Source organism: Mesoplodon densirostris, chromosome X, assembly GCF_025265405.1.
Source record: "Mesoplodon densirostris isolate mMesDen1 chromosome X, mMesDen1 primary haplotype, whole genome shotgun sequence".
In the NCBI taxonomy this organism is placed as follows: Eukaryota; Metazoa; Chordata; class Mammalia; order Artiodactyla; family Ziphiidae; genus Mesoplodon; species Mesoplodon densirostris.
In genome coordinates this window covers 80,696,515-80,712,729 of record NC_082681.1, presented here as the reverse complement: position 1 = coordinate 80,712,729, position 16,215 = coordinate 80,696,515, and the positions used below count along the sequence as shown (strand labels likewise).

The 16,215-nt window shown below is 42.1% G+C and overlaps 1 protein-coding gene and 1 pseudogene across 2 annotated transcripts; both read right to left on the bottom strand.

Moving 5' to 3' along the window:
- Positions 1-2,715: 2,715 nt before the first annotated feature.
- On the bottom strand, positions 2,716-7,464 carry PJA1 (praja ring finger ubiquitin ligase 1). Of its 2 annotated transcripts, none has more exons than XM_060087935.1 (2): positions 7,330-7,464; positions 2,716-4,972 (listed from the first exon to the last, which is right to left on the bottom strand). In XM_060087935.1, the coding sequence occupies exon 2, from the start codon at positions 4,903-4,905 to the stop codon at positions 3,163-3,165; it is 1,743 nt and encodes a 580-aa protein (XP_059943918.1). In that variant the 5' UTR covers positions 4,906-4,972; positions 7,330-7,464; the 3' UTR covers positions 2,716-3,162. The 2 variants fall into 2 exon arrangements, with proteins under 2 accessions (XP_059943918.1, XP_059943919.1); XM_060087936.1 differs by having other exon boundaries at positions 2,716-4,966.
- Positions 7,465-14,782: 7,318 nt separating this feature from the next.
- Positions 14,783-15,138, bottom strand: LOC132482335 (large ribosomal subunit protein eL37-like; annotated as a pseudogene).
- Between the last annotated feature and the right edge of the window lie 1,077 nt (positions 15,139-16,215).

Here is a 16,215-nt window from a genome sequence, read left to right as displayed (position 1 = left end):
CCCGGGCCGCCACCACCCTCAGCACCAAGGCAGCACAGGAGCAAATGCTTCAAGACCCCGGCTCCTCTGATTTCCTACCTCCAGACAGGCATAAGTGTCTGATGTGCTGAGACTGAGGTCTCAGTTCAGGCTGCTTGGGCCCTGGGCCTGGGTCTCAGGCCTTGTTGGTGTCCCTAGTCAGGAGAGCCTCACCTCTGGCACAACCCTCCACAGCAATAGGCTTCTCAGACAGGCCCTGGGGAGGGGTCCCTTTACGTGGATGTACTAATGCTGACCCTAAGGGAAATCGGGGCTGCCGCTCCACAAGGAGCAGGGAGAAAGACGACCAGGACCCAAGGGGGTTCCTAACACATCTCCTTGTGTGGTGCCAGTTAGGGCACAGCAAAGGTTAATGTTAGGCCAACCACCACAACGCTACCCAACAAGGGCCCTCCAAGGTCGCAGACTTCTAAGACACCATGACAGCTGAGGTGCTGGCTGAAGGCCAAGGGGGGACACAGAATGGCTGTGGGGGACGAAGTTATAAATAGCGGCTTGACCAGTTGCAGAAAAAAAAAAGACTGTGGCTTCCACCACATATTTCCATGCTTGCAATGAGAGAAAAATTATTTTTTATCAATTGGAAACTATTTTGATTTGACTTATTTCGTTAACATTCACGAAAATACACTGACACTATAAAAAAAAATCAAGCAGACTATTTCGGGTGAAAAAAATCAAAAGCCCCCTTCCTTACTCTTTTCTTGCAAGCCCCTGTCCCTCCCCAAAGGTAACCACTGCCATCACTTAGGTATGTAGCCTTCCAGACACTTTTATGCATTTGCATATATAGTTTGGTTTTGTAAGGTTTTATTTTACATCAAGATTGTACATATTGCTCTACAATATGCTTTTTTTTTTACTTAACATTATGTCTTGGAGATCTTTCCATATCAGTACATACAGGGTTTTTTTATAATTTTTTTGTGATTCTATAATGCCTTTTCCATTTATTAATTAATTTATTTATTTTTGCCGTGTTGGGTCTTCGTTTCTGTGCGAGGGCTTTCTCTAGTTGTGGCAAGTGGGGGCCACTCTTCATCGCGGTGTGCAGGCCTCTCACTATCGCGGCCTCTCTTGTTGCAGGAGCACAGGCTCCAGACACGCAGGCTCAGTAATTGTGGCTCACGGGCCTAGTTGCTCCGTGGCATGTGGGATCCTCCCAGACCAGGGCTCGAACCCGTGTCCCCTGCATAAGCAGGCAGATTCTCAACCACTGCGCCACCTATACAGTTTTTAACTGTTGCATAGTATTAATTCTATATAACCAATGTATCTAAGTTGCGCTCAGGGACACGTACCACTTTACATTTCGAAAGCAAGCTACTCCCCAAACTGCCCCCTGAAAACGCTGCTATCGTTTACATTCACACCCACAACACGAGTGCTCCCATTTCTTCTCTTTGTAGCCCAAACTAGATATTATCATGAAGAAAAACTATTGCTTTCTGATGGACACAATCGGTTTCATTGTCGTGTTAATTTACACGGCACTGATTGCCAGTGAGGTTGATCATTAGCAATAGCCAAGCTGTTGGAGCTGAAAACAGCTCTCCAACTGTTGGGAGGAGCATCAATTAGTACAATCACTTTGGAGAGCAGTTTGGCAATATCTAGTTAGAATGAAGATGTTCTAAACCTAAGATGCCCAAATTTCACCTCCGTATACTTATCCCTAGGGAAATTCACACGTGTGCACAAAGGAACATCTCTTAAGTATGTTCATTGCTGCCAAATACTGGGAAGAACCTAAATGTCCACCAATGGGAGAATAGATAAATAACCTGTGGTTATTCATGCAATGGAATATTTAGTATACAGCCGTCAGAAGGCATGTATCAAAATGGCTAAATCTCAAAAGCAATGTTGAGTGAAAAAAAGCAAGTTGCAAAACGATGCATACATTCTAGCAATTATGTCCATTTAAAAAACAAGCACTCTATATTGGTTTTGGAGATACACACACACACATATACATACATATGTACACAAATACATACACACACACACACACACACATCTAAAAATGTAGACGAGAAGTAAACAATTTCCTGGGTAGTGCTTACCTCTGTGGAGGAAGGTAAATATGACAGGTGAAGAACTTCACCTGTGCCTGAAAGTGTAAATTTATTGGAGAGAGAGAGAGATCTGAAGCCAATATGGCTAAATGTTCAAACCTGTTCACTTTGCGTGGGTGGGTACCTCTGTTTTTCGTAGCACTTGTCTGGCATATATTTTTCTGTTCCTTTTGTGTCACTGTGTTAATGTACACAATCAGCATACAGCTTTTTTTTTTTACCCACTTCCTCTGAGACTTGCTTTTTTCTAAAAGGGAATTTTAACTCCTTCACTCCTACACTCCAATTGGATGTATTCCTACCATCATTATTTTTACTATGCTTTCTCACTGTTTCTTTCCTTCTCATAGACTGACAGAGTATCCTCTACTCAACCTTTGCCCCTTCAGTAGCCTGACAACCATACACTTTACCCCTACTTAGAAATAATTACCCTTACTTTTGCTGTTGTTGGAGTCAGCATTTCCAGTGAAACTAAAGTTTTTCTCCTAGTGGGAACTCCAAAAAACCCTATTTGGGATGCAAATGCAAGAGATCAATTATAAAGTCACTTAGTACCACCATTTTAGACAAAACCAAACAATTCCACTATACCATGTAAAACCAAAAGGAGAACTTTAATAAGCTTTTACGGCACTGCAATTACAGGAACATTAACCCATAACATGCAACAGAAATGATGATGCCCTTTGGACAAATTTAACAGATAAACTTGACGTTACAATCAACAGCAACATATTCTACTGAAAAAAACAAATGCAACTTATTTCACCATTCAGGTTAGAAAATGTATGTTTTTACTGCAATCGCAAATAGCATTTAGAAAGTTTAGTTTTCCCTTTCTAACCTCTAAAACACAGGATGATTTTTTTTCAATGCAATCGTACACAACCTTTTTCACACTGGAAATAATCACAAGGAATCAACAGGTGGAGCTCAATCGACTGATTGATTTCGTTTTAACGATTAATTTGGAGAGGGCTCCTGCAGTATTGTGGATTTCAGATGGGGAAAATCATCAGACCAGGAGGTAAGAGCCTTGGTCTTAAAGCGGGGGAGGGAACATGCAGCGGCACACGGGGCAAGTGCCTGACTTCTGAAGCCAGATGGACACACAGGGCTTGTGGAAATAGTGGTGGCACGGCAGCTCCGTTGCCACCTCCCCCTTCACATATTCACTGCAACAGATGGGGCAACACATCTCCTGCCCCACCGCGCTGTGATCTTCCGTGACCAGGATCTCGGGAAGAGCGTCGATGCTCTCCTTGCTGGCTGGTGGATTGGCCACCTCCACGTCCACCGCGAGAGACTCCAAGTGCGCCAGGGCAGTTTCCATTGCCTGGGCCAGGCGTTCTTCAAGTGCCATGTACGTGAGGAACTGAGGATCCACGTAGGAAATGGCTTCAGCCACCCCCAACCCATCCGCAAACCCATCGAAGAGGCTCCAATCCACTTCGAGGTCTTCACTGACACTGGAGTCATCTTCAAGGTTGTTGTTGCCGTCCAGCATGAAGACGCTGGGCTGCAGAAACTCCTGACCGGAATCATTATCCCCCTCACTGCTGTTCTCGTTTTCATTGTATTGGAGCCAAGGAACTTCTTCTTCGGTGGCTGCCCGTTCCTCTTCCTGGAGAGACGGCCCTCGAACTTCTTCAAGTTCATTGCCGCCACTGCTGCCAGCACTGGCACCAGCACTGGGGCTGGCGCTGGCACTGGCATTCACTCTGGCTTGCTCGGCTTCATGCTCTTCTTTTCCTGGCAGAGTCTCCCAGCTCTCGCCACTGGACGACAGATTTTGCTCCCGACCTCGATACTTGCGACGCAGAGCCGCAGTCCACTCTTTGTCACTGTCAGAGTCTTCTTCGAAGTATCTGTAGTAATCATCGCTGTACGTCCAGAAGTCAGGATCAGCCATGGTTCGTTGCCGTCTCGGTACCTTTTCCGGCTTCACTTGGTCACTCCTGGCTTCCCTCTTGTCTTCAGGGTACTTCGGCTCAGGGTAGCCACCTGAACTCTCGCCTCTGCCTCTTCTTGCCAGGCCATCTGAGTGGCCTTCATCAGCGTTGGCAGTCTCCCTCCACCTGGAAGTACTGTGTGGCATATCATCATCATCATCAGTATCAAAAAATATTTTTGGTTTCACGCAGTTGGGACTTGCTGGATTTCTGATTTTGGGCCTCACCACCGGCTCCTCTGAACTCTTTGGGGTGTTTTCCCCACCACCACAAATACTCACAGGAGCCCTGCTGGGACACGCAGGTAAATTCTGCTCCCGTCTCTCCCTCTCCAGGCTGTTGCCATTTGTGACCACCTTGCCTTCAGCAGAAGATGGCTGAGGGGCCATGCTATTTGGCTGCAGGAACTCAGCTCTGCTAGCAGAGCCCCGTGCTGTAGGGGCCGGGTCTAACTTGTCAAGCTCCTCTCTCACATCGCGGTTAAAACTAGAGAACTGTAGGGGCACCCCAGCCAGAGACCTCGCCCCCTTCTCTGGGTCATACAGCTTATCATCTTTAAACTTGCCAGTTTTCCCTCTCACTGGCACTCGCTCAACAGGCCCAGCCCCCTCCTCCTCACTATCATCTGCCCCGAAACAGTCAATATGTCCATAAGCCATTCCTCTTCTGCTCCCCGAAGCCCTGTACTCTCTGGGCGGGTACCTGGAGTAGTCCTCATTATCAACATTCAGGCTGGTTCCCGAGCTCTCGCTGTCGTCCCAACTACGACGAGTGGTGGAAAATGGTGATCGGCTCCTCCTCTTGGTGGTTTGACTGGGGGCTGATCTGTGCATTGGGACTTCGGATGACGTCTTTCTCTGGCCGGAAATCCTTTCCTGCTGGCTCGTGGATGGCCTGAAACTGACATAAGCATGCCTTCTTCCATACCTCCTGCCTGTATTGGACTGATACCCTCCTCCTGGCTTGGGCCATACAGGCTAGCTAGATTCCTGACCCATTTGCTCTGACTTAGGAGGGTTTCCAATACAGCTGGGGCTTGAGTGGAAAGGCTCCTGCTCCCTGGGCACGCTTTGGAGATGGGAAGGTCAAATCAGTTCGGAATAAAGGAGCAGGGAGATTTATTTTCACTTCAGCAGGCAGGTTACAGAAAGAATAAGGGGCCTTTAAAATTAGTTTCACTTTCTTCTAAGGCCTGGAGTAGCATTCCAGTGACTGTCAGGTGTAGACCTGGAACACATTTTTAATGTTGGCAAAATAATTACAAAACTGGGTTTGTAGGAAAGCCAGACTCAGGGGAGGATCTGACGGAAGATGGGGGAGGGGTGACTGGACGCTGGGAAGATAGGTGAAGCGCTGGAATTGTGCCAACATGGGAAGAGGAAAGACGGCTGTGGGTTTTTTTTTAAATGGGGTATCTGCGTTTTTCGGAGTCCTGTATACATACAGGAGCAATGCAAATTGGAATAGGGGTGGAAAATATAGATCACCATCACTGTGTATGCGAGAGTGTCTACGCGTCTGTCAGGAGGAGAGGGGCAGGTGGAAGGGGGACCAGGCAGGTGGAAGGGGGACCAGCAATCATGAAGTGGAGAGACTCCTGTATTTGTAGGGGGAAAGGGCAGGTGACAGTGGCACTGGGAAGAGGCATGAGTGTCAGGCAGAATGAGACCCATTCTGGATGTGGGTATGAAAATGACAGGCATGGATGGGGTGGCTTCAGGGGAGAGGGGCGTGTGTAAGCACGATAGACAGAGAATGTGCATGTGGCTCCGATGTGTGATGGCTGGAACTCTAGGGAGGAATGCCTGTGTTTATTGTGCCTGTGGCAAGCCAGGAAGGGTATAGTGGCACTGAACAGGGGGTGTCCTTGAGTTTGTGTGCGTGTGTTCATCAAAATGGGAGGCAACAATGGAGAAGGGTCAGTGTGAGCATCGATATGGGGACAGCACTGGAGAGGGAAGTGCGTATGGCAGGCGGGCAGGCGGGTGGGCACCAGCAAAAAATGTCTCTATGCATGGATGTGGCGAGCAGGAAGAGGGGGATGTCCCTGGAGAAGGATTTATGTGAGTGTGTGTGCATGGCAGGGACCAGCGAAGGAGGCTGTCTAGGCACATAGGTAGCAGACAGGGAGCACCTGAGAGGGGTATGTAAAAGAGCGTGTGGGTGCGTGTGCATGTAAGTGGCATAGGAAAGAGGAGCCAGCAATCTGTGTAAGTGGGCAGGGGGTAAGGCGGCCCACAGGGTGTGTGTGTGTGTGTTGTGTGTGTGCTCACCAGAGCAAGAAGAGGCAGAGGGAGGAGGGGGATGCTTCTGGAGGTGTGTATGTGGCAGGCGGTGAGAGGCAGGGAGAAGCACCGGAGAGTGTGAGGCTGTGTGTGTGTGTGTGTCTGTGTGTCAGTCTGTCTCTGTCTCTCTCAGGGGAAGGCACTGGAGACTGGGACAGTGTGTGAGAGGGTGTGTGTGCATGTCTATCCAAGCATGTGTGGGGGAGGGGGACACGAAGGAACCTTGAGCATGAGGGGGGGCGGCGGTAAGGCAGCCGCAATGGAAGGTTTTTGTGCATGCGTGTGAGCGCGCGCATGTGCGTGTATGTGTGTATGTGCGGGCATGTGCGTGTATGTGTCCCTGCACGCGCACGCGAGACACGGGGATGGGAGGGGGTCCACAACGACATAATGAGACGGGGAAACATTTAACGGCTCAAACGGTAGATCCAAACCGATGTGGCAGGGAAGGGGGAAAAAAAAGAAAAGGGCGTGTGGGGTTATAGTTTTTCCCTGGGAATGATTTGTTTTTCTGACAATTCTTTTCCTGGTAACAACATATTTGCCTAAAAATCTTCACCATTTACCATTCATCAAAACAACTTCAAAATGGGGAAAGAAAGGCCACGGATAGCTCCGCAGAGGGGCCAAGAAGGGAGGCAGGAGGAGAGGGGAGGACAGGCGGAGAGGGCCGCGACCACCACTCCCCTCTCGAATTCAAGCCACCCGAGCTGGGACCGAGCCACACGTAAGGGGCCGGAAGATGAAGGATGGAGCCCTAAATCGGGCCAGTGGAGGGCACAGGCCTCCCTCTGCGGTCAGGTCCCACGTCCGCCCCACCCCTTCCCGAGGGGCGAGCCCGAAAATCTGTTCATTAGAGCCCACCCCACCTCCACATCCTCGCGCCGGTGCCCGGCCACTCGCCCCACGCCCGGCCACTCGCCCCACCGCCACGTCTGGAGGGAGCGAGGAAATAAACAGCCTTTCACTCACCCAGTCGCGACCCCTGTACGCTCTCGGAAAGAGAAGATCCCTCGGACCTCCAACCGCCACAACCTCCAGAGCCGCTGCTCCCGGCGCTCCAGCTCCTCCCCCTCCAGACAGCGGCGGGACGGGCGCGACTGCGGCGGCGGCGGAAGTGATTGTACCGTCGCGGCGGCCCGCCCCCTTGATGTGGCGGGGGCGGCAGCTGCTCTCGACAAATCAGGGTGGGCTCGAAAACATTATTTCATTTGAAATGATGAAATCGTCAAGGATACAGAAAAGGACAGCAAAAAATGTAACCAACAGCCAGCTTTAACAAATGTTAAACATTTAGTCATTTGCCCTTCTGTTCTGGGCTTTGGGTGGTTGTTGTTGTTTGAAATAAAATGAAATCCGAAAACTCTTTCTGCTTCATTCTGATGTGAAAGTAATGATATTAATATATCCTGTCTTATGTTCTATGTTATGATCTGTAGAGAAGTATCACGGTACTTAGGGTTGCAATCAGCTGAATTTTTTTAACCTGGTGGTTGAAGCAAATTGAACTGTTTACAGTAGAATTTGTTGCTGTTAATCACAAAATCGAGGTTCTCTATCCAAAAGAAATGATCAATCATTGCAGCACAACATGGGTTCACATTTTCGTAACTGCATTGCCCTTCAAAATATTATAGCTATGCCTTTGGGATTTATACAATTTTACTGAACTCCGAAATCTTTTTTTTTAAATTGCACTTTACATATATCTCTAATATTTGCGTTAAATGTAAAGACTGCCTATGTTCACAACAGCAGCAAAGCTTTGTTCTTTACTGGGAATAAAATGCATAATAGAAGAGCAAGAAATTTTAGGGGCAACAACAAGATAGAAATAGGATGTACAACTTTCAAACCGTTGAAGAAATAATATATAGAACAAAGAGAAAAAAATCTAACAAAAGGCAGAAATGGAATGGGAGGCAACAAGAAAGTATGTTAAAAAGGGGGGGAGCAGAAAAAATCCAAATATGTCAGGATGTATTATGGGTTAACATCTCCCATTAAAAATAAAAAAGCAAACTCTCATTTTAGTTTTAGCATTTAGTTTTTAGAAATCCAGTTATAATTCAAGAGTCATGTACCAAAATGTTCATTGCAGCTCTATTTACAATAGCCAGGACATGGAAGCAACCTAAGTGTCCATTAACAGATAAATGGATAAAGAAGATTTGGCACATATATACTATGGAATATTACTCAGCCATATAAAGGAACAAAACTGAGTTATTTGTAGTGAGGTGGATGGACCTAGAGTCTGTCATACAGAGTGAAGTAAGTCAGAAAGAGAAAAACAAATACCATATGCTAACACATATATATGGAATCTAAGAAAAAAAAAGGTCATGAAGAACCTAGGGGCAAGACGGGAATAAAGACACAGACCTACTAGAGAATGGACTTGAGGATATGGGGAGGGGGAAGGGTAAGCTGTGACAAAGTGAGAGAGTGGCATGGACATATATACACTAGCAAATGTCAAATAGATAGCTAGTGGGAAGCAGCTGCAAAACACAGGGAGATCAGCTAGGTGGTTTGTGACCACCTAGAGGGTTGGGATAGGGAGGGTGGGAGGGAGGGAGACGCAAGAGGGAAGAGATATGGGAACATATGTATATGTATAACTGATTCACTTTGTTATAAAGCAGAAACTAACACACCATTGTAAAGCAATTATACTCCAATAAAGATGTTAAAAAAAAAGAAATCCAGTTATATGCTGTTTATATGCTTCACCTAAAGCAGAAATAGGAATAGAATATATATGCCAGTTAAATACCAGCAGAAAGGAAGGAAAGAAAGAAGAAGGAAGGGAGAGGAGGAAAGATGGAAGGAGGGGAAGGAAGGAATTTTAGAAAGAAAAAAGGATAAGGAAAGAGACATGTAGCAATGTTAATATCAGAAAAATCAAGAACTCAAAGTAAAAAGCATTAAAGAAAACAAATCAGGTTGTTTCATTCACCGAGGAGATATAGTCACTAAAATTTATATGCCAAACAAAGTAATTTCAAAATATATGAGGCAAATATTATTAGAATTATAGAAATCAGAAAGTCTGCAATTATAGTAGAAGACTTAACCACACTTGCTTTGGTATAGATAGAGCAAATAGATTGCAAAATAAACAAGGATATAGAGAGATTCCACAACCCAATTAATAAGCCTCATCTAATGTATATGTATTTTTGTAGTCAAGAAATAATGTATTTTTTATTTAAAATATTTCAAACATACAGAAAAGTACAGAGAATTAAACATACTTTTGCCCACATGTACTTGTCATACAGACCAAGCACATTTTATTTTCTTCAGATCCTCAGATACTTCTGTTTTTGAAACAAAATGTTACAGTTGAAGCTCTCACTTTATCCTATTTATCTTACTTCTTTTCCCCAAAAAAGCACCATTTAGAAGTTTCTTTCTTGTGCATGTTTTTTCTTTTTTCTACATATATATATATATGTAGCCAATATGCATTATTGTTTTATGTATTTTACATTATGTGAATGGTATAATAAATATAGCCTTTTGAAACTTAAATCTTCATTTAATATTAATTTTTGTTAGCGATTTGATACATTTAGATCTAGGTCGTACATTTTAGCTACTGAATATGATTGTATCAATTTTCCAATATGATATTACTATAATATATCATTGTATGGACTTCTGTTGCATGAATTATCCAATTTCTTTATCTCTTTGCCTGCTGATGGACTTGGGTTGTTCCCGTGCTGTGCAATTATAAGTGAGGATTTAATGAACATCCTGGGGCATGTCTCCTTGTGCCCATACTGAAAAGTTTCTCTGGGGCAGACCTTCCCAGCTGGGTAATGGGGGTTCTAATATATTGATTCCCTTAGCCCTCCAGAAAGATGGGCCTGGCTTCATGCAACTGCTGCCCTGGGGACTGTTCCCTTTGGCTAAGAGCAGGCTGTCTGTTCATCCCAGTGAGCTGGTACACATATTAGCATTTTAAACATACGCTATGATGTGCAAAAGATTAGAAAAAAACTGCTCTAGTGTATGTATTTTGAAGTAGAATTTCTGGGTCAAAGGTGTAGTAGTTAACTATTGCTGTATAACAAATTGCCTCAAAACTTAGTGCTTTAAGACAACCGACATTTATTATATCACAGTTTCACAGGTCAGGAATCTATACATGGCTTAGCTGGGGTGCCCCTGGCTCAAAGTCTCTCATGAATTTGCACTCAGGCTGTCATCTGGGGCTGCAGTCTCATATGCAGGCAAAATTGGGGTAGGAGGTCCACATCCAAGCTCTTTTACATGGCTGTTGGTAGGCCCCAGATGATTCACTGCCAAGCTCACTCATGTGGTTGCTCTCTGGCTTCAATTCCTTGTCATGTGGGCCTATCCATAGGCTTCCTGAGTCTCCTCACAACCTGGCAGCTGGTGAGAGAGAGAGCCAGAGAGCACCTAAGATGGAAGACATAGTTCTTTTATGACTTAAACTCAGAAGTGACATCCCAACACTTTTGCCATATCCTATTTATCAAAAGTAAGCCATAGAATTTGTCCATCTAAGTTATCAAATTTGTAGGCATGGAAATGCTCATAATGTCTTTATTATCTTTTTAATGTCCACAGGATCAGTGGTGATGGCTCCTCCTTCATTTCTGATGTAGTTTTGTCTACTCTCCTTTATCCTTGGTCAGCCTAGCTAGAGACTTACCAATCTTACTGATCTTTTCAAGCAGTCAGCTTTTTGTTTCATTGATATTCTCTATTGCTCTATTGTTTCCAATTTCATTTATTTCTGCTCTTTTATTATTTCTTTTCTTCTGCTTACTTTGGAAATAATGTGCTCTTCTTTTTGTAGTTTCCTAAGGTGGAAGCTTAGATTATTGATTTTAGATCTTTTTCCTTTTCTAATATATGCATTCAATATTATAAGTTTCCCTCTAAGCACTGCTTTTAATGCATCCCACAAATTTTGATAAGTTCTGGTTTCATTTTATTTCAAAATTTAAAAAAATTTCTCTTGAGATTTCTTCTGAACCCATGTGTTGTTTAGAAGTACGTTGTTTAATCTTCAAATATTTTGAGATTCCAGCTATCTCTCTGTTATTGATTTCTAATTTAATTCTGCTGTGGTCTGAGAACACACTTTGTATGATGTCTAGCCTTTTAAATTTGTTGCCTTTTAAATTTGTTAAGGTGTGTTTTATCACCCAGGATGTGGTCTATCTTCGTGAATGTTCCATGTGAGCTTGAGAAGAATGTGTATTCTGCTGTTGTTGGATGAAGTAGTCTATAAATGTCAATTAGATCCAGGTGATTGACGATGCAATTCGGTTCAACTATGTCCTTACTGATTTTCTGCCTGCTGGTTCCGTCAATTACTGATAGAGGGGTGTTGAAGTCTTCAACTATAATAGTGGATTCATCTGTTTTTCGTTGTGGTCCTACCAGTTTTTGCCTCACGTATTTTGATACTCTGTTGTCAGGCACATACACATTAAGGATTGTTATGTCTTCTTGGCAAATTGACCCCTTTTATCATTATGTAATGTCCGTATTTATACCTGATAATTTTCTGTGTCCTGAGATCTGCTTTGTCTGGAATTAACATAGCTACTCCAGTGTTCTTCTTATTAATGTTAGCATGTATATTTTTCTCTTTAATTTACGTTTAATCTGTGTCTTTATGTTTAAAATAGGTTTCTTGCAGACAACATATAGTTGGGCCTTTTTTAAAAAAATCCATTCTGATAGTCTCTGCCTTTTAATTGGTATAGTTAGACCACTCACATTTAAGGTGATTGTTGATATAGTTGGATTAATATCTACCACGTTTGTAACTGTTTCCTATTCATTGCCTTTGTTCTTTCTCTCTTGTTTGTGGGGAGAGTCTTCCATTCTTTTTCTGCCTTCTCTGATTTTAATTGAACATTTTATATGATTCTATTTTCTCTCTTCTCTTAGAATTTCAACCATATTTCTTATGTTTACATTTTTTAGTGGTTGCCCTGGAGTTTGCAGTATATGTTTACAACTGATCCATGCCCACTTTCAAATGACACTATACTACTCCATGGGTAGTGCAGGCACCTTATAACAGAATATTTCCAATTCCCTTCTCCTGTCCCTTATAACACTGCTATCATTCCCTTATCCATAAGCTATAATCATCTAATACATTGTTGTTATTATTTTTTGGTGAAACTGCTATTCGTTGGATCAGTTAGAATAAGAATAGGGAAAGATCTTATTTATACCTTCATTTGTTCCTTCTCAAAAACTCCTCCCTTTTTTTTAATGCAAATCCAAGTTTCTGACCCATATTATTTTTCTTCTTTCTGAAGAACTTTTAACATTTCTTCAAGGCAGATCTCAGAAGTGACATCCAACACTTGTTTACCATATTTTATTTATTAAAAGTGTATTACTAAGTCTAGCCCACACTCAAGGGGAAGGGATTACATAAGGCCAGGAGTTCCAGGAGGTAGGGGTTATTGGGGCAGAAGGGGGCAGGAGCATTTCAACTTCAGTAGATATTGCCAATCTGTTTTCCAAAGTGGTTTTTACCAATTATTGTTCCACCTGCAGTTTATTCACATCAGTGTTTCCCCACATCCCACCATTCTTGATACCTTCATAATTTAAAATTGTTGTCAAGCTGATGAGTATGGAACACTGTTGTTTGACTTCGCTTTTTCCTAAATTAGTAGAGAGGTTAAACATCTTTTCACATTTGTTGGCCACTTAGATTTCTTCTTCTCTGAATTGTTTGTTCATATATTTTGTCCATTTTTCTATTGGGGTTGTTTGTCTTGTTATTATTGATTTCTAGGAATTCTATTTATGTTCTGGATACCAGATGTTAGTTATATTTGTACAGTTGCAAATATCTTCTAGCTGGTGTTTTCTTTAAATGTAAATATGAAATTATAAAAGTACTTAAAATAAACCATGGGGGAATGTTTTTTATAAGCCTGAAGTGGAGAAGACCTCTGTAAGTTGACAAAATGTACAGGAGCAAAAAAGGGAAAGTTTCAACTTCACAAAAACAAAATGTTCTGGCATGCAAAAAGAAGTCTATAAATCAACAATTCTAAGGAAATTTAAAAATAAATGAAAACCTGGGAGAAATATTTTCTGTGAATTTCACAAATGGCTCATTTCCCAAATACATGAAGAGCTCCTATAAATCAATAAATGACCCACAAACCAATGTTAAAATGAGCAAAGGATACAAATAGACATTTTATTGGAAAGGAAATACAAATGCCACTGAAACACACAAGGAGATGTTCATTCATAAAAATAAAATGAGACACCATTTCACCTGTGAGACTGACCAATATGAAAAAGCTTGTAAACACTGTGTGGTGGAGGGTGTGGAGCTTCAGGAACCTTCAAACATTTCTGGGGTGTGGGTAAGTAAACTGGTAGAGTCTCTTAGTTGGCAAGTTGACAGTATCTATCAAGATTACTAATGCATATAGTTTTTGACCCAGAAAGTCTACTTCTAGGAATTCACTTACAAATATGCTTGCACATGATTTGAAATGAAATATGTGCAATTCTATCCATTGCAGCATTGTTTTTAATAGTAAAAGAATAGAAAGAACCTAAATCTTTATCAAAAGAGAAATGAATAATTATTATGGTAGAATACTTACTATAGAGCAACTAAGATGCAGAATCTAAATCTACATGTATCACAATGGACACATCTGATCATATTGAATGAAAAAAAGATGTCAGAAGATATTCACAGCATAATAGCATTTATATATGCTTTTCAAACACATAGAGGGCATGTAGTTTAAGGATTGCTCCATCTTCCAGAGAATTGTTCATCTGATCACTAAGAAATGACTCTCCTTGATTCTAATAATACTTTTGGTGTTAAAGTCAATCTTGTCAGTGATCCTGCTACCCCATTTTCTTTTGAAAAGAATTTTTTTCTGGTATATTTTTATTCATCTCTTCTTTAAAATCTTTTAAGGTAACATCTTTATAATTATACACAAATATGTATATAATTTTAGATATGCTCATAAAGAATCCTATGTGCATATTTTGTAAAATTATAGTCTTTTCTTCTTTCTAGTTTTACTTATCTCCCTTCTCTGTCCATACCACTGCTCCCCATAACCTATATCAATAACCTAGTATTCATTATTTCATTTTTTCATACTTGTATAATCATATACAGATATATATATACTTATGTATATATATATATATATATATACACACATGTGCAATACATGTGTGGGTTTTTATTTGTCCTTTTTTATTAAAATGAGATCTATATATATATCATCACTTTTTTTTAAAATAGATCTTTATTGGAGTATAATTACTTCACAATACTGTGTTAGTTTCTGTTGCACAACAAAGCAAATCAGTTATATGCATACACGCATGTCCCCATATCCCCTCCCTCTTTTTTTTTTTTTTAAACCAGAATATTTATTGCATGACTAATAATTGAAATCCTTAAGATGAACTGGATACTGCAACAGCTGCCCTCTTGGGTTTAGGTGTTGTTCCTTCACGGAATCCATACCTGAATCTGCAGTATACAATTTTTAGGTGCCTCATTCGACCAGTCCCGGTGGTATTTCATCTTTTAGCTTTAGCACTCCAGTTATACTTCCTCTTCCGCTTGGCAAGGTAGCCACATTTACCACAGGTCGACTTCTGAAGGTGGTAGGCCTTAGAGCCACAGCGGCGGCACAACGTGTGCGTCTTATTCCGACGCTTTCCAAACGAGGACGTTCCCTTCGTCATCTCGCTTCTGCCACCGAGACCCTCCCCCCCCTCTTGAGCCTCCCTCCCACCCTCCCTATCCCACCCCTCTAGATCATCACAAAGCACTGAGCTGATCTCCCTGTGCTATGCTGCTGCTTCCCACCAGCCAACTATTTTACATTCAGTAGTGTATATATGTCGAGGCTACTCTCACTTCACCCCAGCTTCACCCTCCTACCCCATGTCCTCAAGTCCATTCTCTATGTCTACCTCTTTATTCCTGCCCTGCAACTAGGTTCATCAGTTTTTTGGGGGGTTTGGGGGGTTTTTTTTGGTTTCCATATATATGCGTTAGCATACGGTGTTTGTTTTTCTCTTTATGACTTACTTCACTCTGTAGGACAGACTCTAGGTCCATCCACCTCACTACAAATAACTCAATTTTGATTCTTTTTATGGCTGAGTAATATTCCATTGTATATATATGCCACATCTTCTTTATTCATTCATCTGTCAATGGACATTTAAGTTGGCTCCACGTCCTGGCTATTGTAAATAGTGCTTGCAATGAACATTGTGGTACATGTCTCTTTTTGAATTATGGTTTTCTCAGGGTATGTGCCCAGTAGTGGAATTGCTGGGTCATATGTTAGTTCTATTTTTAGTTTTTTAAGGAACCTCCATACTGTTTTCCATAGTGGTTGTATCAATTTACATTCCCACCAACAGTGCAGGAGGGTTCCCTTCTCATCACACCCTTTCCAGCATTTATTGTTTCTAGATTTTTTGATAGTGGCCATTCTGACTGGTGTGAGGTGATACCTCATTGTAGTTTTGATTTGCATTTCCCTAATAATTAGTGATGTTGAGCATCTTTTCATGAGCCTCTTGGCCATCTGTATGTCTTCCTTGGTGAAATGTCTATTTAGGTCTTCTGCCCATTTTTTAACTGGATTTTTTTTTGATATTGAGCTCTATGAGCTATTTGTATATTTTGGAGATTAATCCTTTGTCTGTTGTTTCATTTGCAAATATTTTCTCCAGTTCTGAGGGTTGTCTTTTTGTCTTGTTTATGGTTTCCTTTGCTGTGCAAAAGCTTTTAAGTTTAATTAAGTCCCATTTATTTATTTT